The following is a 24,702-nucleotide window of genomic DNA, read 5'->3' as shown; positions in this document are numbered from 1 at the left end:
AGGAAGGAAGGAAGGAAGGAAGGAAGAGGGAAAGAAGGAAGGAGAAGTAAGGAAGAAAAAGAGAAAAATAACAATAGCAATACTTGCTATATCTTGTGTTTATATACAAACGTGAATTGTGAGGGAGAGAATCCAAACCTTTTACAGAGATTTTCAAGGGGTTAGGAATTCCGAAAAGGTTAAGATTTATTTATTTATTTATTTATTTATTTATTTATTTATTTATTTATTTATTTATTTTTTTGGTTTTTGGGCCACACCCGGTAACGCTCAAGGGTTACTCCTGGCTATGTGCTCAGAAGTTGCTCCTGGCTTGGGGGACCATATGGGACACCGGGGGATCGAACTGCGGTCCGTCCAAGGCTAGCGCAGGCAAGGCAGGCACCTTACCTTTAGCGCCACCGCCCGGCCCCCTAAGATTTATTTTTTAAGGGTAGAAACAACATCTCTACCAGGAGAAATCAAAGACTGCCAGGAACAGGGTGTACAAGGAAGAAGAAACTCATATTTAGACCAACTCAACACTCATGCATGGATACACTGGCGTGTAAATCAAGAAAGAAGGATCCTTTCCTGGGTGGATGAAGCTTAAATACTTTTTCTCCTGAGACTATTTTAAATGAATAAATATTGGTACTCAAATTTTCATGTTTTATTACCTTTATGTTTCAGGCAACAGAAACGGCACTGAATATGCATCATTGACCCTCAGAGTTGCAGGAACTTCAGACACATCCATCTCCTTACTACTTCTCTCACTCCTCCTATATCCACCCAACAATGAGAAAATATCTGACCACTTATCTACATCAAAATTATTTATTTCTGGGCCCAGAGAGATAGCACAGCGGCATTTGCCTTGCAAGCAGCCGATCCAGGACCAAAGGTGGTTGGTTCGAATTCCGGTGTCCCATAGGGTCCCCCGTGCCTGCCAGGAGCTATTTCTGAGCAGACAGCCAGGAGTAACCCCTGAGCACCGCCGGGTGTGGCCCAAAAACAAAAACAAAAACAAAAAAAAAAAACTTGATTTCTTAATTTGGGGGGCTTATTCAATGGTGCTCCGGGCTTATTCTTGGCTCTGTGCTCCGGGGTCACTTCATTTGGGATGCCATTGATTAAATCAGGTCAGCAGCATGCCAGGCAAATGAATGCCCTACCCATCGGCCCCACACACCAAACCCCTTTCAGCCTTACTCCTGAGGACTCTTCAGACTTGTCTGCAAAACTTTAATGCTGGAAGTTCTGACTAAACCAGAGTTGGTAGATTCTTGGAAAATGGAACTAGAAGCAAAAGTTGGCCATGATTTTTTTTCTTTCTGCCTTCCACCTTTTCTCTTTCTTTTTCTTTCTTTTCTCCTTTCCTTTTCCCTCAATGTTACAATAAAATACCTTTTCTTCTTCTTTCTTTAAAATGTAAAGAACAAAATGTATTAAGTTATTTTTCTTCAATTACATTTTATTGAGTTGTTATTAAAAATGAATGCTGGATCTTTTTTTAAAAATAATTTTTATTTTGACCAAAGTGGATTACAAATCTTTCACAGTAATATTTTAGTCACATAATGACATTGAATTGGGGCATTCCCACCACCAATGTTGTCCCCCCACCACCCCTGTTCCCAGCATGCTTCCTATATCCCTCTCCTTTGCTGCTCCCCCCCATCCCCTCCCCCCCTGGCTGCTAGTATAAGTAGTCCCCTCTGTGTCTAGCTTGTTGTAGATTGGGTATCAATTCTGTTGTCGTTGGCTTTGGGTTTGGTGTTTAAGTATGATCATTTTTTATTTCTACTCAATATTCATATGACTGTTTGGTCATGGTACCATCCATTATTTCCCCCTCAATTTATGGGGCAGAACAAGATGATTCAAGTTATGTGGTTCTGTTTGAAGGAAAATAAAAAAGTGGGGGGGGGCAAAAATCAAACAAAAAACTGAGAGGAGTCCATCTAGAGGTTATAAATGTCAATTTAAGAGAAGAGAGAAGAAAGGGAAAAAGGAAGAAAAACATAACAAAAATAATACCTTTTCTTCTTTTGTTTCTTTGCAGTACTGGTGATTGAATATGGATCTCATGCATGCAAAACATGCATTTAACTGGAGAGCTTATACCCTCGTATGCCATTATTCCCAAAATGCATTCATCTTGATATCTTTTTTTTTTTTTTTTTTTTTTTTTTGGTTTTTGGGCCACACCCGGTAACGCTCAGGGGTTACTCCTGGCTATGTGCTCAGAAGATGCTCCTGGCTTGGGGGACCATATGGGACACTGGGGGATCGAACTGAGGTCCGTCCAAGGCTAGCGCAGGCAAGGCAGGCACCTTACCTTTAGCGCCACCGCCCGGCCCCTCATCTTGATATCTTTCAAAAGAATGAATTCGTCAATTATTTAATGTCTGCAATTGTGTTCTGGAAATTAGTCGTGCTATAATTAATAAACTATAAACACCAGTAAATGAATAAAGAACATATCCTAGAGAAAAAATTTAATTAAGTTTTATTTTGTAATGTATTATGATGTATGTACCACAGAGTGTCTGAAGAAATCCAATTAATTTTTCCGTGATGTTTTCTGAAATCAGTTTAGTTATTTTATAATTGTTCTTGTTCAACTTTCAGCAACAACCTGTAAATAACAAATATAGCTTTGCTTTGGGATACTCTTCAAGGAAATCAATTTAACTAAAAGTTTAACCGAGTCATTATCTTCCACATAATCATAGGTAAAAATCTTAACAAAACTAGTGGAGTTACAACATTTTTGCAAGATTTAGTTTGAGAAGGCTGGAGCAACAGCACAGCAAATAGGGCATTTGCCCCAAATGTACCTGGGTTAGATCCCAGGTACCCCATATGGTCCCTAGCCTACTAGGAGTGATTTCTGAGCACTGAGTGCTGCCAGGTGTGGCCCTCAAACAAAAACAAAACAAAACGAAAAGACATCGTTTGAAACAGAGACCTCTGATTGCTTCTTACTGAAAGCTAAAGCATAAATCTTCTTTTAGAAACTAGTTAGAAAACTTCCTCTGGCTATTTCTGAGTCCTTAGGCAAGTTGCCAGCTCCCCTCAACGCAAGGCAACAGCGATATTCCTAAACACATCTACCAGCCATCTACAAGTTTGTCATATTTCACTTGGCACGAGTTCTGGCAATGCCCATCAGGTGAGACATTCGCTGTCTTCCTTTCCATTCATTCACGGTGGACTCTAATCTCAATCTAATCAAACTGCCAATCATTCAAGCAAGAAACTGCTCTGGGGAGGAAGATTTTCCCATAATTTTGCTGTCACTTGTTTTCCCAAAATGAGTAGCTTTCTTCACACCCTTGAAGTATGTGTCATGAGGAGTGGATAAAAATTTATATTTTGATTAATTAATTAGTATTTGTGTTTTGGGCCACACACCAAGAGATGCTTTGGGGCTACTTCCAAATCCTGCACTCAAGAACCACTCCTGGCTAGCCTTGGGGGAACTATATGGAGTTTTGAGGATCAGACCCACATCAGCTGCATGCAAGGCAAATGCTCTTTACCCGTCGTCTATGATAGCTCCTGCCCTAAGATTTTTATTTTTATTTTTTTCTGATCACACACAGCAGTGCTCTGGGGTGACTCCTGGTTCTGCAATCAGAAATTACTCCTGGCTGGCTGGGGACCATATGAGATGCCGGAGATTGAACCCGGGTCTGTCCTGGGTCGACTACTGTACTATCGCTCCAGCCCCTACAAAGCTACTTTCTGCCCAGGACTGACCTCAAAGCCTCTTCATATCCAAGTCAGTGTGTTCTGGCCAGCCACACAGTGAACTTGAGCAATCGGTGACTGTGCCAAAGGCACGCCAGTGTCAACTTTTGAAGGCATGATGGGATCATTTGTCTCTCTGTTTAAGACATAGGCATGTCCAGTTTTCAATTTGTGCCAGAAACCAAGCACCAAGGAAGTATATACATCTGTAGTAATATGCAGAAAAGAAACACTGCTGCTACATGTGAAATGTCCAACTATCTATGAACATCTGACCTTTCTTCCTAGAAACTTATCTAGAAAGGTTGCTTTCCTTTCCTTGAGTTTTTTTTGTCTGTTTCTTTTTGAATCACACTGGGCGGCGCTCAGGGGTTCCTCCTGGCTCTGGGCTTAGAAATTACTCCTGGCAGGCTCAGGGGACCATATAGGATGCCAAGCAAATGCCCTACTGCTGTGCTATCACTCCAGCCCCACCTTTCCTTTCCTTTTTCCTTTCCTTATTTCCTTCGTTCCTTTCTTCCCTTCCCTTCCCTTTCCTCTTTCCTTTCCTTTCCTTCCCCCCCTTTTCTTTTTTCTTTCCTTCCCTTTTCTTTCTTTTCCCCTTTCCTTTTTTCTTTCCTTCCACTTCCCTTCCTCTTTCCTGTCCTTATTTCCTTGAATTTCCCTTTTCCTCTTTTTCCCTTTCTTTTCCTCTTTTCCTTTTCTTTCCCTCCCCTTCCTTTTCTCTTTCCTTTCCCTTCCCTTCCGCTTTCCTTTCCCCTTTCCTTTTCTTATTTCCTTTAATTTCCTCTTTCCTTTTCTTTCCCTTCCTTCCTTTTCTCTTTCATTTCTTCCCTTCTGTTCCCTCTTTCTTCCTCCCCTCCCCTTTCCTTCCTTTCCATCTTTAGCTACTGAAGACTACTCTTTAGCAACACTCTTAGGATCCAGTTTCTTCACTATAACAAACCCGATGGCCTTTCAGTGTCATCACAGAGGTAGAAGGAAAGTGGTACATGCTTCTACTGTTCCATAGACAGGTGCACTTAAAATAACCTTTAAAGACTCAATCCAGGTTATTAATTCTGCCGCTTTGGTTTTCCATTGCTTTTAAGATGATTCAAATATGAGCGAACCCAAGGCTAACAGTTCTTTTTTTTTTTTTTTTTTGGTTTTTGAGCCACACCCGGCGGTGCTCAGGGATTACTCCTGGCTGTCTGCTCAGAAATAGCTCCTGGCAGGCACGGGGGACCCTATGGGACACCGGGATTCGAACCAACAACCTTTGGTCCTGGATCGGCTGCTTGCAAGGCAAACGCCGTTGTGCTATCTCTCCGGGCCCAAGGCTAACAGTTCTAATGCCTCACTTTATAAATTGGTGTGCTAACTGATGACAACGAAATGTGTCAACACTGGTCAAATGAATGTGTGTTCAGGAAGAGTGGAAGACCATTCTGGTACCATTTAGTACCTGGGATCATGTACAATTCATGCATGTGAGGTCTCTATCACTAAGACATTCCCACCTCAGAAAAGGAGATGCTGCTCCAGTGTCAAAAGGTGTACCTTATTTCTTCAAATTCACCAAAGTTACAAAGTTACAGGTCTTATATTAACTTCTTCCATCTACTGTCATTCAGCTGTTAACTGGTCCTCCCACCGAAGCATGAATAGGTCATCTTTATAATATCAAAGAGCTTACTCCATTCATGGCTTGCCTGTTGGTCTTTATTCTTGTTTCCTGAATTCTTTCCTCAAAGGTGTCTCCTGCCCCTGAACAACTCCCATTTAAGTCATCCTGGTAGTCTTTATATTTTGGGGGTATGCTCACATACATTGTTAGCCATTATGGGCCAAGTCAATCTCATAAGGAATGAATTAAATGACAGAAAAATAGGTCACAAAGAAGAAAACAACACCCAGTAGAACTCACTTAGGGGAAGTACCAACTTCATAACACCCACCCTGGCCTGGTCCACCAGCATCTATATCTAGAATTATTGCAACAGCTTCCTGACTCCCTACTCTGCCTCTGCCTTTGCTCTCCAGTTATTCTCCATGAGCATTTAGAGGGATCTTTTTTTTTTGGGGGGGGGAGGGTCACACCTGGCAGCACTCAGGGCTACTCCTGGCTCTGCGCTCAGAAATTGCTCCTGGCAGGCTGGGGGGACCATGTGGGATGCTGAATTCGAACCACCATCCATCCTGGATCTCTGCGTGCAAGGCAAATGCTGTACTGCTGTGCTCTCTCTCCAGCCTCTAGAGTGATCTTTTAAAAACATTAGTCAAGGGACCAGAGAGATACTGCCTTGCACAGAGCTGACCAGGGTTCAATCTATGGCAATTCATATGATACCCCAAGTCTGCAAGAGGTGATTCCTGAACACAGAGCCAGGAGTAAGCCCTGAGCAATGCCGGACTCAAAATGAACAAAAAGAAATGCTGAAAGACATTATATCATGCCATTCCTTACCTGAAAATCTTTCAATATCTTTACTCTCCAAAAGTAAATCCTGGGGCTGGAGTGATAGTACAGCAGTAAGGTTTTTGCCTTGCATGCAGCTGACCCAAGTTCTATCCCTGGAATCACATGCACTGCCAACCAGATGTGGGCCCCAAACAAATAAAACTTTATAGCTGGAAACTTTATTTATTTATTTATTTATTTATTTTTGATTTTTGGTTCATACCCGGCAGCACTCAGGGGCTCTATGCTCAGAAAATGCCTCCAGCAGGCTCAGTGAACCATATGGGATGCCGGGATTTGAACCACTGTCCTTCTGCATGCAAGGCAAAGGCCCTACCACTGTGCATCTCTCTGGCCCCTAAACAAATAAAACTTTAATTTAGCTTCTCTTTCTTAGTATTTTGTCACCTTTTTTTTTTTTTTTAAAGCCTTTAATTTTATTCTTCAAAAATGGTCCATTTTTTTATTTTGCTTTCTGACTCTGTGCTTGTGCCTTCAACACTTTCACAACGATTTTCTGTTCCTCAATAAGGAAAGCACGCTTAATCCTGTCTCGGACGCACTTAGCGCACATGGAGCCACCATAGGCCCGGCTGACATGTTTCTTTGTTTTCGATAGTCTTTTCAGAACTTTAGGTCTCACAGCGCGAACTCCTCGAAGTCGGCCAGGGCACACACCACATGCGGACTTGGGCGCCTTCCCAACCTTTTTGGTATAAAGGTAAACAATCCTATTCCCCGGGGTTCGGGACAGCCTAGTTTTGTTGGAGGCTGTATTGTAGGAGAGCCTACGACGGTATGTCAAACGCTGGACCATTCTGAAGGCCTCTAAGACACCGTCCCGGAAGAGCAGTATTTTGTCACCTTAATAGAAAAGCTTATCTAATCATCCTACATAAAATAATTTCCCCACTCCACTCCTGGTTTATATTCTCAATGTCTCCTAGCTGGAATGTACCAGATCATATGTTATATATTTATATGTATAATGTGTGGTAGATGTGGTAGATAGTATTTTCAGAGAAGGAAATGGGTTGTAGAGCTAGGCTGTTTTTCTGCCAGAAAGATGGCAGGTGCGGATGGGGACTATTGAGTTTTCTGGTGACGGTCATGTGTGTGCGCAATGAGGACTTGTTCAAACCCCATTCCGAGAATACCACAGTTTTTAGCACCTTGATTGATTGTGATGTTTGTGATTGACTTGATTATTGTGATATTTGTGCTGCTGTACTTGGGAGATGGTCTCCACCCTCCTGAATCAAGATGGTGGAACTGTAATGGGAATATGATGGGACTGTAGAAGCTAGGTCATTAAAGTCTGACAGAAGCATTTCTTCTGGAACTCAGCCACTGTGCTCTGAGGAATCCTCGGCTTCCTCACATGGGAGAGGCTGAGAGTCAGTATCAGCTGCAATCGAAATCAAGAGACATCAACTGCTCCCAAATCTGGAGGGAGCTCTTGAGATTATTTTAGTGCCAGTGATCACATAGGAGATTCTGAGAGAGCTACCTTGCTTATTTAATCTTGCTACCTTCCAGCTTCATGAGAAACATGTACTTCCAACATGAAGAACAATTCCTGGCCTAAATGAAACAATAAATAGATTGGATGTATACAAACCCCATGCATTTTTAATATGCTTTGTTATTGGCCAAAAGTGCATGAAGTTTGCTGGATTAGCCTTCATTGGCGGAGAGCTGAAGCTGGCACTTGGCTCATGGAAGACTTTGTTTCAACAAATGTATTTCAGAGGTAAATAACATGATGAGTTAGAATAATAGCTAGAAGAAAGTATAAAATAAGATTAAAACTTCTTGTAGAATTTGTCTCTTGGTGATAAATTGCATAATCACACCAAAAACGTTTACAGATTGGCCTGGAAAGGCTTCAGAAATATTTTCTGAAGCATTAGTGATTGTTTCACTTCAAATACTGTAGTTCTCCTAAGAAAGACCAATTGACACAATTCTCCAGTTTTTGGAACAGTGGAACAAGGTGTGTGTGTGTGTGTGTGTGTGTGTGTGTGTGTGTGTGTGTGTGTGTACGTATGTGCTATGTGTGTGTTGCCTAGCACACATGTCCATCTGCATGATACACAATTTGAAACGCTGTCTTCCGTGGGTTATTTTCAGAGTCTGTAGTTTGCACGGAATAGGTGTAAAGGGAAGGAATAAATAAGGCCCACATTTCCCCCATCTTGAAATCTTATTTTGATTCAGTCTTTGATCTGGAGCAAATATTTGTGTATTGCTAAAGAGCAAAAATACCTTCACTATATAAGACAGGAAAATGTCATCTTACTAGATCATCAAGGACAATATCTCTTAGTTACCTGGAAAAGATACTATTTTTTGTTGGATTAAAAAATAACAGGTAGGCTTTTCAGCACAAGACAGCCAAGAAGATGCCATTGAACAATCTCCAGGGCCCAAACCCAGTAAGGGCCCCCCACCCAATAAGGTGGAGCCAGAGGGGCACTTCACTCTGCAGGCTGTGCACATCTTCTAACCCATGAACTCCAGCACAGCACATAGTAAAAACCACTATACAAGTGTTGCACTGGGGAAACAATGCAGGACAATATCACGCATAGATAATGAAGATGACCGATAAGCCTCTCAGATAAGGAGTTTAGGGTATTAATATGGAGGATGCTCAAAGAACTCAAAGCAAGTATAGATAGAGCTGAACAGACCACAATGATAGAACTCAGAAAACTCCAAACTGAACCAACAGATCTGAAAAACTCAGTAGATGAAATGAAAAACCTCAATGGAAAGCCTTTCCAAGGGAGTAACAGCAGCTGAAGGCGGGGTCAGTGAGCCAGAGGATGAGATGCAGAACAACTCCATACAGCAGAAGAGATTGGAAAAGAACATTAAAGCAAATGATCATACAATGAATAAATTACTCAAAAAATGTGAACAGATGAAAATAGAAGTCTTTGGGGCCGGGCGGTGGCGCTGGAGGTAAGGTGCCTGCTTGCCTGCGCTAGCCTTGGACGGACCGCGGTTCGATCCCCCGGCGTCCCATATGGTCCCCCAAGAAGCCAGGAGCAACTTCTGAGCGCATAGCCAGGAGTAACCCCTGAGCGTCACAGGGTGTGGCCCAAAAACGAAAAAAAAAAGAAAAAGAAAAGAAAATAGAAGTCTTTGATAAACTCAACAGAAACCACAGAGTCCCAGAGACTCAGGATGAATATTAAGAAGAGTTGGAGAAAATATGAGAAGAGAAAGAGGAGTAAGAAGAAGAGGAAGAAGGGGAAGAAAAAAGGAAGTAGAGGACAAAAAAGAGGAAGAGGAAGAAGAGAAAGAAGGGAAGAAAAAAGAAAGTAGAGGACAAAAAAGAGGAAGAAAAGGAGGAAGAAAAAGAGGAAGAAGAAAAAGAAGACAAGAAAAGAGGAAGAAGGGGAAGAAGGAGGAAGAATAAAATGAAGAGAGGAGGAAGAAAGAGGAAGTAGAAGAGGAAGAAAAGGAAGAATAAGAGAAAGAAGAGGAAAAAAGGAAGAAGAAAAAGAAAAAGGGGACTGAAGATTTATTTTTAATTTCTTTTCTTATAAGTGTCTTTGTTTAAACATTGATTATAAGAATGTTTGTAGTTGGGTTTCAGTTAAAAATTAAAAAGAAACAAAAACAGGGGTGGGAAAAAAAAACAAAACAAAACCAAAAAACGAACAAACAAAAATAACAGCTTGAGAAGCTTAATCAATTTCTTTGGGTCAATCCATCTCAACCTTGGAGCCCAATGGATGGTTGTGGAGCTATGGTTTCTTAGAATTGAACAATCCATGCAGTGAAAGTAACTTGATAAGCAATTATGTGTGGCTCCTTTCCAGAATCCAGGGGAATTCAGGGTCAAAGGAAAAAAAAAAAAAGGCTTCTTAAAGTTCTGCACTTAAGAGTACTGTCATTAGCTAGAAGGTTGAATGCTTCTTGAGGGAAAACTGAGTGCCATCTTGCTTGTCTTTGTTGGTGCCACTGTGCCTCACCATCTGGCCTGTGGATGAGTTTCCCTCTGAAGGTACAAAACAAACCTTTATTGGAAAGCGGCCAAATCCCCAAATTTCCCTTAGAAAAAAGTCCAGGCAAGTGCAAATGCAGGCTCCAATGACTTGTTGATGCCACTGGGTCTCACCATCTGGCTTGTGTATGAGGTCCCCTCTGAAGGTATCAAAAAACCTTGAAATGGAAAGTAGCCAAATCCCCAAAAATTTCCCTTAGAGAAAAGTTCAGGCAAGTGAACATGGAGGATCCAAAGCCAGTTGTTGGCCTGTGGATGAGGTCCCCTCAGAAGGTACCAAAGGAAAATAAAACCCAACAACCTTGAAATGGAAAATGGACAAATCCCCCCAAATTCCCCTTAAATAGAGAAAAGTCCAGGCAAGTGAACTTTGGAAACCCCATTCTCCTCACTAAAAAACCTAGAGAGGGAGTTTAAAAAAAAAAGCTCATAATTTTCATTAAAAAGTCTTTTTTATATTTTATAATAATAATTTTTATTTTGACCAAAGTGGATTACATATCTTTCACAGTAATATTTTAGGTACATATTGATATTGAATCAGGGGAATTCCGACCACCAGAGTTGTCCTCCCACCACCCCCATTCCCAGTATGCATCCCATATCCCCCTCCCTTACCCCCCAGGCTGCTAGTATAAGTGGGGAGTCCCCTCTGTGTCCAGCTTGTTGTAGATTGGGTATCGATTCTGTTGTCATTGGCTTTGGGTTAGATGTTTAAGTCTGATCATTTTTATTAAGTCTTATTTATATCTTCCTTCCTTTGCAAATTTATTTATATCTTCATTCCTTCCTTCCTTTGCAAATTTATTTACATCTTCCTTCCCTCCTTTGCAAATTTATTTATTTACATCTTTATTCCTTTGCAAATTTATTTATTTACATCTTCCATCCTTCCAGATTTATTTACATCTTTCTTCCTTTGCAAATTTATTTATTTACATCTTCCTTCCTTCCTTTGCAAATTTACTTATTTATTTACATTTTCATTCCTTCCTTTGCAAATTTGTTTATTGATTTACCTCTTCCTTCTTTTGGAAATTTATTTATTTTATTTACTTATATCTTCCTTCTTTTGTAAATTTATATCTTCCTTCCTTTGCAAATTTATTCATGTGTTTGTTTATTTATTTATTTATTTGCATCTTCCTTTGCAAATTTAATTTATTTACATCTTTCTTCCTTTGCAAATTAATTAATTTACATATTCTTTGCTATTTATTTATTTATTTATTATTTATTCATGTCTTCCTCCCTTCCCTCCTTCCTTGGCCAGCCCCTCACAAACTTGACTGTAAAAAAGAAGGCCGGCCAAGAAGGTGGGGGGGAGGAGGACGAGGAGGAGGCGGGAAATAATAATAATAAAAAAAGACAAAGGGGGCGTGGCCCGGCGGCGGCGCGTGACGTCGCGAGCGCCTCAGCCAATGGGAAGCCCAGGAGGCGGCGGGGAGGGTGGGACCGGAAGCGACGTCGCGCTCCGCGCTGTGCGCCGTGGCGTCGTATCCCTCCGCGCGGACCGAGCGCGCGTGCGCGCGCCGGGGCGAGTGGGTCGGCGGGTGGGTGGGTGGTGGGGGGGAGCCGGTCGGCGTCTCGGGGAAGAGCGAAAAAAAGACGCACCCGGAAGCGGAGGGAGGGCACTTCCGGTCGCCCTGAGGGGAAGCGGCGCTCTCTCCCGCTCTCCCCCTCGGAGCCTCGGTGCAAGGTCCCTTTAAGGCGACGTCTCCTTCCGCGCGGGTCCGACGAGACGAGACGAGGCGGCGGCGGCGGCGACGGCGACGACCATAACAGGTGAGCTGCGTTCCTCGGAGCGCCGCTCGCTCCCCGAGCGCCTCGCGGGGCGCAAACAATGAGCGAGCGGAGAGGATGGAGGAGGATGGAGGGGGATGGAGGGGGATGGGGTTCCGCCGGGCGGCGTGGCGGCAGCGCGCATGCGCGTTCGCTCGCTCGCGCGCGCGCGCGGGGGCGGATGGGTGGGAGTGGGGGGCGGGAGCCGGGCGCGCGCGGGAGCCGCAGCGCGCAAGCGCGGATGGCTCAAGAACGCGGACGCGCATGCGCGCCGGCGTCGGCGCGAGCCCGCTAGGACTTCTCGCCGGCGTCTGGCGCTACTGCGCAGGCGCAGGCGCGGCCTCGCGCCTTCGACGTTCTCGCGCGCAGAGCGCGCACGCGCAGTGAGGCGTTTCTCTGAGGAGAGGCTGGGCGCGCCAGGGCGGCTGTGAGGAGCCAGAGGAAGAGGAAGAGAAGCAAGAAGGCTGAAGAGGAGCATGAAGGCGAACCCCAAGACGAAAAGCAAGATGCAGACGACGTTGCTTCAGGCTCTCCCCGCCCACCTCAGGACTCCTCCACCTCCCAGCCTCTAGCTGGGCGCCATGTTCCTCTCAGGACTACTTTGTGTGGTCTTAGATTGTTCGCCCCCCAGAGGGCAAGGAAGGAAGGAGAGAAGCTGCTGAGGGGAGAGCCCACCCGGGTTTCTCCATCTCTCTCTCTCGTCTCTCACTCCACCATGCCCACCTCAGGCTGAGGGGCTCCTCTCACATCACCCATTGTGCCACCCAGCAGGAGAAGTCATCTTGGACCCCCTTGCTTCACCCTCACTGACTTTGACTTCCAAGCTTGGAAAGAACTGTTGGTCGCCTGGGCCACTCAGTTCCCTCCACTCCTCCTCATCGCCTGCTTTTGACCCTTGGCGGGGTTTGGGGTTCTGTTTTTCTCCACTCTTGGCACCTCAGAATCGACCCACCCCATCCGTGGGTGGTTCTGTTCTTCTCTCCTTTCTAGGAGTTGGTTCCCATTCTCGGGAGAGACGTTTGGGACACAAGACACAGCCCCCCAAACCGAGAACAGATGCTTCTGGAACTGGCCTTCAGTAAAACTTGCATTGGCGTCCATGAAAATTGGCACCTCCGAGGGCCCCGGGTAGCCCCGGGCGCTTTCCTTGCAAGCTGCAGACCCCGGGTTCCAACTCTGGCATCCCATACGGGGGTCCCTCCCCGCGAGCCTGGCCCGAGTAGTTGCTGAACGTCGTAGAGTCAGGCAAAAAGCTTTTGCACGTCTGGGTGTGGCTCCCATGGCAAGGCAAGAAAAGCATTTTGGAGGTTGCTGTTAAGTGTTGTTTGTGGGGGCTCGTCTTCAGTGTTTTCTCTGGGGCGCACGCAGGGAATGCCCTCTTGCCGTCATCCTTGAGCCAGTCCCCTTTCCGAAATCCAGTAAGATGACCCATCTCGAGGAATCCCTGACTTAAGGAATCGAGGGCTGGGAATGTATGTGGCTCCCCTGGGCAACACCCCCTCAGCTCCACCACCAGGCCGCTTGGCCGGCTCTGGGAGTGCCCACCGCCCCCCAGCACCAGTGTGTTTCCAGTTTTAAAAAGAATGAAAGCCAAGCGACATAGTACAGCGGGGAGGGCACTGGCCTTGCACGCCGATGACCCTTGTTTGAGGCCCAGCACCCTGTTGCCAGGTGTGGTCAAAAAAACAAAACAAGCAAGCAAAAATAAGGGCAGGCTGTGATTTGATTATTTGCTCTTGACCTGTGTTGGTGGTATGTTGCAAACTATGGGAATTGAAAGATTTAAGACTTTGGGGATGTTCAAGGTTTTGTTGGTGATTTCCATCCTCACCTTGAACCAGATCATTGAGGAAAGGAGTTTTCAGGCTGTGTACTGACCACTCGAATCCGTCCCTTCGGGTCCCTCCTGGGAAGCTGGGAGATCGGCTTCTCCAGTCATCCCAAGGTACTGATTCCTTTTCACTGAGGTTTCCTCTGAGTCCAAGAGCTATGCTGGATAAAGATGCTTTGGCTGGAGCCTGAATGATGGCGCGTGAGGCAGGGCTTTTGCGTTGCACGTGGCCCACTAGGATTTGATCCCAGCATCCCATGTAGGTCCCCCAGACACCGCCAGGAATGACCCCTGAGCACCGCTGGGTATGGGCCAAAAACCGAAGAACAAAAATCTGTGCGTCCTAATGCTGAGCGAGGCAGTTGCACAAATGAATGCAGTTAAGACTACTTGCAGGACACACTTGTGCAGCTGGCACAAGTGATTGAGCGTGTGGTCTTAGTACAGGTCCTGAGTTCGGTCCCTGACCACTGATTGAAAGACTCAGAGTGCTGATCCCCTTGGGTCCAGAGCCCTCAGTTTCGCATGGAGCTTCTCAAGCAGTCTCCATTCCACCCCCATTTTTTAAAAGTACTTGATGAAGCAATAAAATTAGCTAAGAACAAAAAAGAAATCTCTGGGGCCGGAAAGATAGCATGGAGGTAAGGTGTTTGCCTTGCATGCAGAAGGACTGTGGTTTGAATCCCAGCATCCCATATGGTCCCCCATGCCTGCCAGGAGCAATTTCTGAGCCTGGAGCCAGGAATAACCCCTGAGCACTGCTGGGTGTGACCCAAAAACCACACACACACACACACACACAAAAATCTCTGGGAGGTGAGCAATAGCATGGTAGGTAGGGTGTTTGCCTTGCACATGGCTGACCCAGGTTCTGTCCCCAGCATCCCAAGATATCCCAAGTTTGCCCGGAATGATTTCTGAGTGATTTTTTTCCTTTTTTCTGGTTTTTGGGCCACATCTGGCTCTATAATCAGAAGTCGCACCTGGCAGGCTCGGGGACCTATTGCCCGGAATCAAACCGTCTTGGGCCCAGGGTTGGCCACGTGCAAGGCAAATGCCCACCACTGTGCTATCGCTCTGGCCTCTCTAAGTGATTTCTGAGTGTTAGAGCCCATAGTAATCCCTGACCACTGCCAGGTGTGGCCCAGAAACCAAAAAGAAAAAGGAAGTTCTCAGCTGGGGCCTGATCTGGTAAAGAGCATGCCTTCTGTGGTTAACCTTAGTTCTGTCGGGCACTCCATATGGCCCCCCACTCCCTGCCAGGAGAGATCCCTGAGCATCGCTAGGTGTGACTGAAATCCAAACCAAACCAAAACTTCAGCTCTTTGAAAACATTCCATTGTAGTCTAAAGAACTTGTGGCCACCTGGAACTAACCATTAAGTTCTTACCTGTCTATTAAGGTATTTACTTACCCATGTCAAGAAAAGTGCGGCGAAATTGTCTGAGCTGCTTGTTTTCCCAGGACAGCATTCATACGTGAACTAGCAAAAGCCTATACTTTTTCACACTTGTATGTTAGCTTATCACTTTAAAAAAACCATTACCAGTAGTAAAAATTTGAGGGAAATAAGTTTGCTTTCGGCGACACCTGCCAATGTTTAGGGCTTACTCCTGGTGGTGCCTGGGACCTTATGGGATACTAGGGCTTGAACTAGGTCAGCTGCTGCAATGCAAATTGTATTATTGCTGTATTGTTTCTCTGGCCAGGGAAATTTGTTTTTAAGCTTGATAGCTTCCCAGTTTCATATGTTCTATTTGTTTTTATATTGTACGGTAAAAATGTAGCCCGTGATCCTCAGTCATTTCTGGAGTTTTACTAGGAAGGGGGCCTGAGACCAAAAGTTTCAGCTGATAGCTATGGAGAAACTCCGTAGTCAAGTCCACTTTAGAATCTCCAGTTGTCTTTAGAGATTCAGATTTATTAGTTGAAGTTAATGGAAACTGCAGTGGATTCGAGGAAGAGTTCCTTAGCAGAAAAGCTGCTTTGAATTTCTGTCTGGGTATTTACTAACTGACCTCAGGCTTGTTCCCTTATTTTACGACCTGTTACAGTCCCTTGTTTCTAAGGAACTCCTGCACACGGAAGGCTTTAGGGGGCCATCGCGCAATGGAGGAGAGGGTGCTCGCCTAGCACACTGCCAACCCAGAGTAGATCCTCATCGTTCCATATGATCCTCCAGAAGTAATTCCATTTAGTTTTGCTTTTGACTTTTGGGACACACTCAGCAATTTTCAGGGCTCAGGGGACCATATGGGATGCCAGGGATCACATCCAGGTTGACTGCGTGCAAGGCAAATGCCCTAATTGCTTTACTATCACCCTGGCACTGAAGGAGTAGTTCCTGAGTGCAGAGCCAGGAGTAATCCCTGAGCATCCCTGAATATAGCCCCCAAACAAAGATCATTCCGCTTTACATTGTGGTCACATCCCTGGTTTTTGCAAAATGTTTGGCATAAGATCTGCCCGTTATGCAGGGAAATGTAGCACTGGGTTCAACTAACAGTTTGATCTCACGTAAAATGTGTTTAGAAGCTATAATCTAGAATTTATTGAGATAAGGATATAGCACATAATAGTGGTTGGCCATATAACAGTAAGACAAAATAAACTTTATTAGGAAATATCTTACTGTATTTTCCGGCGTATAAGACGACTTTTTTTTTTTTTTTTTTTTTTTTTTTTTTGGTTTTTGGGCCACACCGGTAATGCTCAGGGGTTATTCCTGGCTATGCGCTCAGAAGTTGCTCCTGGCTTGGGGGACCATATGGGACACCGGGGGATCGAACCGCGGTCCATCCAAGGCTAGCGCAGGCAAGGCAGGCACCTTACCTTTAGCGCCACCGCCCGGCCCCATAAGACGACTTTTGAAACAAAAAAAAAAAGTCAACCGAAAATCGGGGGTCGTCTTATACGCCGAGTATATCCCGAAAAATGTTTCACTATGCCGCTAAACGAACATTGTCTGAATATTGCCACAAAATGAATTTTCCAACTCGATCCTGCACCAATCACTGCAAGGCTGCTCGGACCGCCTCTCTGACTCAGCCAATCCAAGCAGGCTTTTGATGCATGCAAATGAGACAATGTTCTGGACCCGAATCTACACTGTTCAAAGCCTGCTCAGATGGGCCAGAGTCAGAGAGGAAGTCTATTGCAGTACAACCTTGGCACCTTTGCTTGTTGTGATTGGTTCACTGTGGTACGTACAGCTGCAGCACAGGAACGTTCTGTCTGATAAGGCCTAAACCTATGTTTTAATTGCAAAATTAGGGGGTCGTCTTATACGCCCAGTTATCTTATATGCCGGAAAATATGGTACTTGTTTCTTTTTTTTTTTTTTTTTTTTGGTTTTTGGGCCACACCCAGCGGTGCTCAGGGGTTACTCCTGGCTGTCTGCTCAGAAATAGCTCCTGGCAGGCACGGGGGACCCTATGGGACACCGGGATTCGAACCAACCACCTTTGGTCCTGGATTGGCTGCTTGCAAGGCAAACACCGCCGTGCTATCTCTCCGGGCCCGTACTTGTTTCTATATATATGTTCTTTTTATTAACTGTGGAACTTTCCAACTTAAATCACAAGCCAAAGCACAGGGGACCCCAGTTTGAGTACTGGCATCATGTGGTCTTCCTCAGCACCAAGCTGAGAGTATCACCCCCAAGTACCAATGGGTGGGCAAACAAAAGTACCGGCCAAGGTCTTCTTCATAATACCGGTTTTGAACCCTCTGGTAGTCTTTGTGATATATAAGCATAGCCACAAAAACTTACTTTCACGTGGAAGGGTAATTGATAAAGAAGGCGAATAGACTAAATATTGATGTTGTGTGTCAGGGGTCCTCAAACTTTTTAAACAGTGGGCCAGTTCACTGTCCCTCAGACCATTGGAGGGTCTGACTATAATAAAAACAAAACTTAGGAACGAATTCTTATGCACACTGCATATATCTTATTTTGCAATGAAGAAACAAAACAGATACAAATACAATATGTGGCCCATGGGCCATAGTTTGAGGACCACTGTATGTAGAGTAATATTTGGCAGTTAAATGAGACAAAAAAGTAGGAATGGAATTCAGACAATATACTTTTGTCAGTAAAAAAGCTTTTCTTTGATGATTCGAGTCACTATTTTTTGGTTTTTGGGTCACACCTGGTGATGATCAGGGGTTACTCCTGGCTATGTGCTCAGAAATCACTCCTGGCTTGGGGGACCATATGGGACGCCAAGGAATCAAACCTCGGTCTGTCCTAGGTTAGCACTTGCAAGGCAGATGCCTTACTGTTGGCGCCACCGCTCCAACCCCCCCCCATTCGAATCACTTTTTAGAAACTTTTTAAAACCAGAATTTAATTTATTGCTTTATATTTTTAAGTAAGTAGCACATAACTAATATTTGAATACTTCTTGATAGTTTGTTTTACAGGATAATAGGTTAAGATATATACATTTAAAAAATAAATGGTAAAACACCTCGTTTGTGCGGCAATGGAACACAACAGCAACAGCATTGTGACTACTATAGGAGTTTCTACAATAGATTCTGTGACAAAAGGGGGACTATCCAAAAGACTGGGTAGGTTTAACAAGAATTTATTCTTTAACCATAGTAAAATATAAGCCTCTAAGTTTTCCGGAATTAAATTCATTTTGCAGCCAAAAATAACTTAAAAAAATGTATATTTTGTTTGTTTTTGTTTTGTTTAGTTTTGGGGTCACAGCTGCCGGTACTCGGGTTACTCCTGGCAAGCTCCCAGGGGCCGGATGAGAAGTTGGGGATTGAATTCGATGAGAAGTTGGGGATTGAATTCGGATGGGCCCCCGGCAAGGCAAATGCCCTGTCCTCTGTGCTACTGTTCCAGTCCATAAATGTATATTTTGATGATCAGGATACTTTGTTTTCTCACCTGGAACAAGAGAGCATGGTATTGTTAAATCTTTTTTCTTTGGAAACATTTCTTTGTTTAAAATTTTTTATTTTTTGTTCATTTGTTTTCTGAGGGAAAAAACCGTGTCTCCCACATGGGAGTTGTGCTACACATCTAAGTCCCATTCCTATCTGTTATGAATAGATTCTCCTGGGTGTTGTTACACATTTATCCCTTTTTCTTTCTTTTCCTTCTATTTTTTGGGTTTGGTTCACAGCTGACAGTGCTCTGGAGTTACTCCTAGTTGGCTCTATACCCTGGAATCCATCCTGGCAGTGTCCAGGGGCCATCTGGGAAGCTAGGGATCAAATTTGAATTAGCCTTGTGTGAGGCAAGGGCCATATGTGCTATTTTTTTCACACTGTTCCTGCATTTTTCCTTTTGAGAAAACTGAAAACAATCCCCTAATACTTAATATCTAGTCTATATTCTAATGTAGTCCCACAAATATCAACTTGTTATGAACCAGAATTCATTTTTTCTCTCTTTTTTTTGGGGGGGGGGTTTGGGCCACATCCAGCGGCACTCAGGCACGGGTTACTCCTGGCTCTGCGCTCAGAAATTAATTGCTTCTGGCAGGCTTGGGGGGACCATATAGAATGCTGGGAATTGAACCCAGGTCTGCCCCTGATTGATCACATGCAAGGCAAACACCGCTGTGCTATCTCTCCGGGCCCCCTTGAGAAGGTTTTACATTAATGTCGGTAACTTTTCTGGCCTTTTTTCATTTGTTTGGTTTTTGGACCTTACCTGGCAGTGCTTAGGGGGTTTTCCTGGCTTTGCAATCAAGAATCACTACTGATAGGTTTGGGGACCATATATGATGCTAGAATTGACATGGGTCAGCCATTTGCAAGTTAAGCGCCCTACACGCTCTATACTGCTCCAACCTTAAGTTAACATATTATTATTGTTTTTGAGCCACACCCGGCAGTCCTCGGAGATTACTCCTGGCTCTGCTCAGAAATCACTCCTGGCAGGCTCGGAGGACCATATGGGATGCCAGGATTCGAACCACTGTCCCTCTGCATGCAAGGCAAGGCAAATGCCCTACTTCGATGCTATCTCTCCGGCCCCATGCCAGGAGTGATTTCTGAGCACATAGCCAGGAGTAACCACTGAGTACCACCAGGTGTGATCCAAAAACCAAAATATATAAATGTTAAAATCTAAAAAAATGTTAACCTGTGGGAAGTCTGGAGTCTACTCTTCCCACCTCTGATGCCTGAGCCTCGCCTGGAGCAACCCTACAGCCCTGCCCTGGGGACAACCCTGAGCAGTTGCAGGTATGCCACTAGCCCCCATAACAAAACCCAAGTCATTCTTTATGCCTAGAAAGTAGGATCATTTTTTCAAACTTTTCTCATTCATTTGATCAGGGCTTTAAGTTTTGGCATTTGGAGCCAGTTGAGTATTCGTTTGCTCTGTAGGATGTTTAGTAGTGACCCCTGGTCACTTCCGACTAGGAAGACGTGAGTGTCTCCCATCCCTGTTAGGATTACTAGAAAAGTTTGGATCTTGCTCCTATTCTTTGGGGTTCAGGTTACCTTGTTTTAATATTAATAGCTGGATAACATCTTTTGGCAAGGACTAGGGAAATAGCTAAAGGGCCTATGTTGCTTGAGTCACTTCCCTGGCACCGTGTAGTCTCCAAGTACCGCCCTCATCAGTAGCCACTGAGCAACCAGGTGTGGCTGGAAAACAACAAAAATTCATTGAATATGTGAAAACTGTCCTTTACAAACTAAGTTTTCCTTTATAGAAGCAGCATACATGCAGATGTCCACTTTATATGCAAATTTTCAGTACATTTGGACGTCTGGTGTATTTGAGGACATGGGATAGGATAGAGTTTTTTTTTTTTTTAGCTCTATTAAATTTTATTTAATATACAAATGAGGACTTTCATGTTGTAAAGGTCTTTTTGTACCTTGAAAAAAGTGTACAAATATGTAAGGTTTTTTTTTGTTTTGTTTTGTTTTTTTGCCTTGATTTCTTCCCTCTTCCCTTATATCCATTTTGTTTGGCAGAAAAGCTAAATTCGTTTTTGTTTTAAAAAAATTAACAAGGGCCGGAGAGATAGCACAGTGGTAAGGCATTTGCCTTGCATGCAGAAGGTTGGTGGTTCGAATCCCGGCATCCCATATGGTCCCCCGAGCCTGCTGGGGGCGATTTCTGAGTGTAGAGCAGGAGTAGACCCTGAGCACTGCCAAGTCTGATTCTCCCCCCATCCCAAAATTAACAACATTTTGTTAATTTTTTTTTTCTTTTTCTAAATTTTATTTTCTTGTGTGTGTTTTGTGGTGTGTGGCAGTTAGACCACAGCTTGAGATGCTCAGGTTGTTTCTGGTTGTGCTTGGATAAGTTTGTCTTGGTTTTTGGGCTACACCTGGTGGTGCTCAAGATTAAGGGGTCACTCTTGACATGCTTGAGGCCTGTATAGGACTCCCAAGATCAATCCAGGTCAGCCATGTGCAAGGCAACCCACTATATCTCACCGGCCCCTTGGATTTCTTTTTTAGTGCGTGTATGTGTTAGAAATATTTCCAGTAGTGTGCTATTGCTCCGGCCCCTGGGTCAAATTTTTATTACAAATAGTTGAGAATTTTGATTGATAAGTTTAATTAATACCAAAGAATACCTTAGTATTCAAGAAAGAATATTGGAGCCAAAGCCATAGTATAGCTGTAGGGCATTAGCCTTGCATGTACATGGCCAACCCAGGTTCAGTCCCCTGCATTCCATATGGTACCTCAAGCTCTGAGGGAGCCCTGAGCACTGCTGGGTATGCACCCCCAAAAAACAAAAGTACTCAGATTTCCTGGCCCTGAGCTCAGAAGTCACTCCTTTCGGCCTCCAGGGACCATATGGGATTGAACCCAGGTTTGCCCAAGGCAAACGACCTATCTGCTGTGCTTTGCTCTGGCCTCTTGATTTAAAAAATTTTAGCTGTATATAAATAAATGCCAATCTTCACAATGATTCACCAAAGAATCTTGATAAGGGGTATGGGAAAGAAAGGCAAGTTCACAGATTTGGAGGGTAAGAGTGGAAATACTGATAAGATTTTTATAACTAAAAGCTACAAGACTAAAAAATGGCTTAAGAATTTCAGAAGGGGTCCGGAGAGATAGCACAGAGGTGTTTGCCCTACAAGCAGCCGATCCAGGACCAAAGGTGGTTGGTTCGAATCCCGGTGTCCCATAGGGTCCCCCGTGCCTGCCAGGAGCTATTTCTGAGCAGACAGCCAGGAGTAACCCCTGAGCACCGCCGGGTGTGGCCCAAAAAACCAAAAAAAAAAAAAGAATTTCAGAAGACGGGGCCGGAGCAGTGGTGCAGAGATAGGGCGTTTGCCTTGCACGCAGCAGATCCAGGATGGACCTTGTTCAATTCCTGGCGTCCCATATGGTCCCCTAAGCCAGGAGCGATTTCTGAGCACAGAGCCTGGAATAACCCCTGAGTGTCACCCAGCATCCCTGAGCCCTGCCAGGATTAAGTCCTGAGTGCAGGTCCAGGAGTATAACCTGAGCATTGCTGGGTTTGAAGGTTTTGTGTGTGTGTTCATTTGTTCGTTCGTTAGCTCGCTCGTTCTTGGGGGTAGTGGGTCTGACTAGATCTGTTGGGATTGGGGGACTATACGGGGTGCCAGGATTCTAACCTGGGTCATCTGCATGTGCAAGGCAAGCACCCTACCTGCTGTATTACTCTCTGACCTCAGAAGGTTTTCTCTCTTTTCTTTATTCTTTTTTTTTGTTTTTGTTTTTTGTTTTTTGTTTTTTGGGCCACACCCGGTGACGCTCAGGGGTTACTCCTGGCTATGCGCTCAGAAGTCGCTCCTGGCTTGGGGGACCATATGGGACGCCGGGGGATCGAACCGTGGTCCGTCCTAGGCTACACAGGCAAGGCAGGCACCTTACCTCTAACGCCACCGCCCGGCCCCTTTTCTTTATTCTTAAGGTTTCAAGACAAGTTATTTGTGGATACAGATGTTTTCTATCAAATGGCCTAGGCATAAAATTCAAGGTAAAATAAAGATAGCGGAGGTGCTACAGCAGATGGTGTCCAAGCACTTGTCACCTATAGCTCCCCTCTTGAGCAAGTTGTGGACTTTCATACTTTGACTCTGGCACGAAGGGGGTCTCTCTCTCTCTCTCTCTCTCTTTCCACTCTGGAGAAGCCCACATTCTCTCTTGAATGTGTTTCTCTTCCTTTCTCTTTCCTGTCTCAAAACTTCCAAGTTAAATCTGTTTAGCTGAGTTAGGATCCTTTGAGTTTCCCCATGAAAGATCCTTAAGCATAAGAGCCAGGAATAAGCCCTGAGCACCACTAGGACTGGCCCTAATCAAAAATAAAAAAACAGAACAGCCCCAGCATCTGGAATGTGAACTGGCAGATCCTATGTGTTGAGCAAGACAGAAGTGTCCATAATGTCCAGTACTATCAGACAACAGGGATTTTATTCTATATTACTAAATGCTGTGTCAGAAGAATTTTTTCAAAACTCACCTAGGTTCCACTGAAGAAGATGACAGCAGTGGGGCTGGGGGATAAGTCGATGCAGGGCACCCAGACCTGCAAGCACGAGGCCACAATTTCAGCTCTGGCACTGTGTCACATGCCTGAGTATGTTTCAGTTTGTCCCACAGGGTAATTTTTCACACTGAACTATAGGTACTGAAGTGAAAAGAATCATCACATTCTGAAATAAAGTATTTCAGAACTGGTGGTTGAGGGCCACTTTCGAGGAGAGAGGCATACTATACTGCAGGGCTCTTCGGACCTCAACAATGCACATGCTGAGGGTTTGCTTGAGGCCTTTGCATCTCTCCATGGCAACTCCGAAAAACAGTATTTTGTTGAGTTGTTTTAGTGTTTGTCAAATAATGCTCGAGCAGTTGATCAGACTGTGTGTGAAATGTGAAAATGATTTCTTAGTTGTATTTTCTTTCCATTTGAGTCTTTCCTTAATTTTTACTATTTGTATTATCTGACTGTCCAAGGAGTCTTTCTCCTTGTAAGTGATAATAAGGATACAGGCAATTCTGCCATCTTTTCAGATGTCCTCTTTTCCCTGTTTTAGATATCCTTTTTACAGAAGAATGGCATGACTTTGACAGATGGAATAAACTGGCAATCTTTTTATTTGCAGTTTTATATACATTAATACTTGAGAAAAAAAGCTGATGTTTTAAAATATTATAGTTTGGGGGCTGGAGCGATGGTACAGTGGGTAGGGTGTTTGCCTTGCAACCAGCCAACCTGCATCTGATCCCGGCATCCCTCATGGTCCCCCAGCACCGCCAGGAATGACCCCTGAGCTCAGAGCCAGGAGTAACCCCTGAGTACTGACAAAAACCAAAAAAAGTAAAAATAGAGTGATCTTGGAAAAACAGGTCAATGCACATCACAAGAAAAATAGCAACCTAAGTCAAATGATTGCAAACTCAAGGTAAAAACTACAAACTTAGTGTCCAGAGAGATGGGACAGCAGTAGGGTGCTAACCTGGCCGGTCTGTTTGTTTGTTTGTTTGTTTATTTTGGTTTTTGGTTCGAACCCAGTAGTGCTCCCATTTCCCTTGGCTCTGCACTCAGAAATCGCTCCTGGAAGGCTGGGGGGCTCTGGAATGCCAGGAATTGAACCCGGACCCATCTAGGGTCGGCTGTGTGCAAGGTGAATGCCCTACCACTGTGCTGTCACTCCAGTCCCTCAGTTTCCAGTTTTTAAAGGAATCTCCATATTGTTTTCCAGAAAGGCTGGACTAGACGACCCTTCCACCAGCGTGAATGAGAGTCCCTTTCTCCCCACACCTATCACTGGTTGTTCTTGTTCTTTGTGATGTGTGCCATTCTCTTCTTGTTCAGTTCTGCCCAGTACCTTATATATCAGAGCCCTGTCAGTGGGATATAGGGTGAATAGTTTCCCCTTCCGTGAGTCTCCTTTGTATCCTAGTCAC

The 24,702-nt window shown here is 44.5% G+C and overlaps 2 protein-coding genes across 2 annotated transcripts in view; one reads left to right on the top strand and one right to left on the bottom strand.

Annotated features, from left to right (window-relative positions):
• Positions 1 to 6,593: 6,593 nt before the first annotated feature.
• Positions 6,594 to 7,036, bottom strand: LOC125997519 (60S ribosomal protein L34). The gene has a single exon (XM_049765959.1). The coding sequence runs from the start codon at positions 6,999 to 7,001 to the stop codon at positions 6,648 to 6,650; it is 354 nt and encodes a 117-aa protein (XP_049621916.1). The 5' UTR covers positions 7,002 to 7,036; the 3' UTR covers positions 6,594 to 6,647.
• Positions 7,037 to 11,789: 4,753 nt separating this feature from the next.
• Positions 11,790 to 24,702, top strand: part of POGZ (pogo transposable element derived with ZNF domain) — a 64,748-nt gene continuing 51,835 nt past the window's right edge. Inside the window, exon 1 of the mRNA XM_049765897.1 lies at positions 11,790 to 11,990. The gene's annotated coding sequence lies outside the window, so the exon portion shown is untranslated. The remainder of the gene's footprint in view (positions 11,991 to 24,702) is intronic.

The sequence above is a fragment of the Suncus etruscus genome, chromosome 19 (assembly GCF_024139225.1).
Source record: "Suncus etruscus isolate mSunEtr1 chromosome 19, mSunEtr1.pri.cur, whole genome shotgun sequence".
Lineage (NCBI taxonomy): Eukaryota > Metazoa > Chordata > Mammalia > Eulipotyphla > Soricidae > Suncus > Suncus etruscus.
The sequence above is the reverse complement of the archived record's forward strand: the minus strand, read 5'-3'. Positions and strand labels throughout refer to the sequence as shown.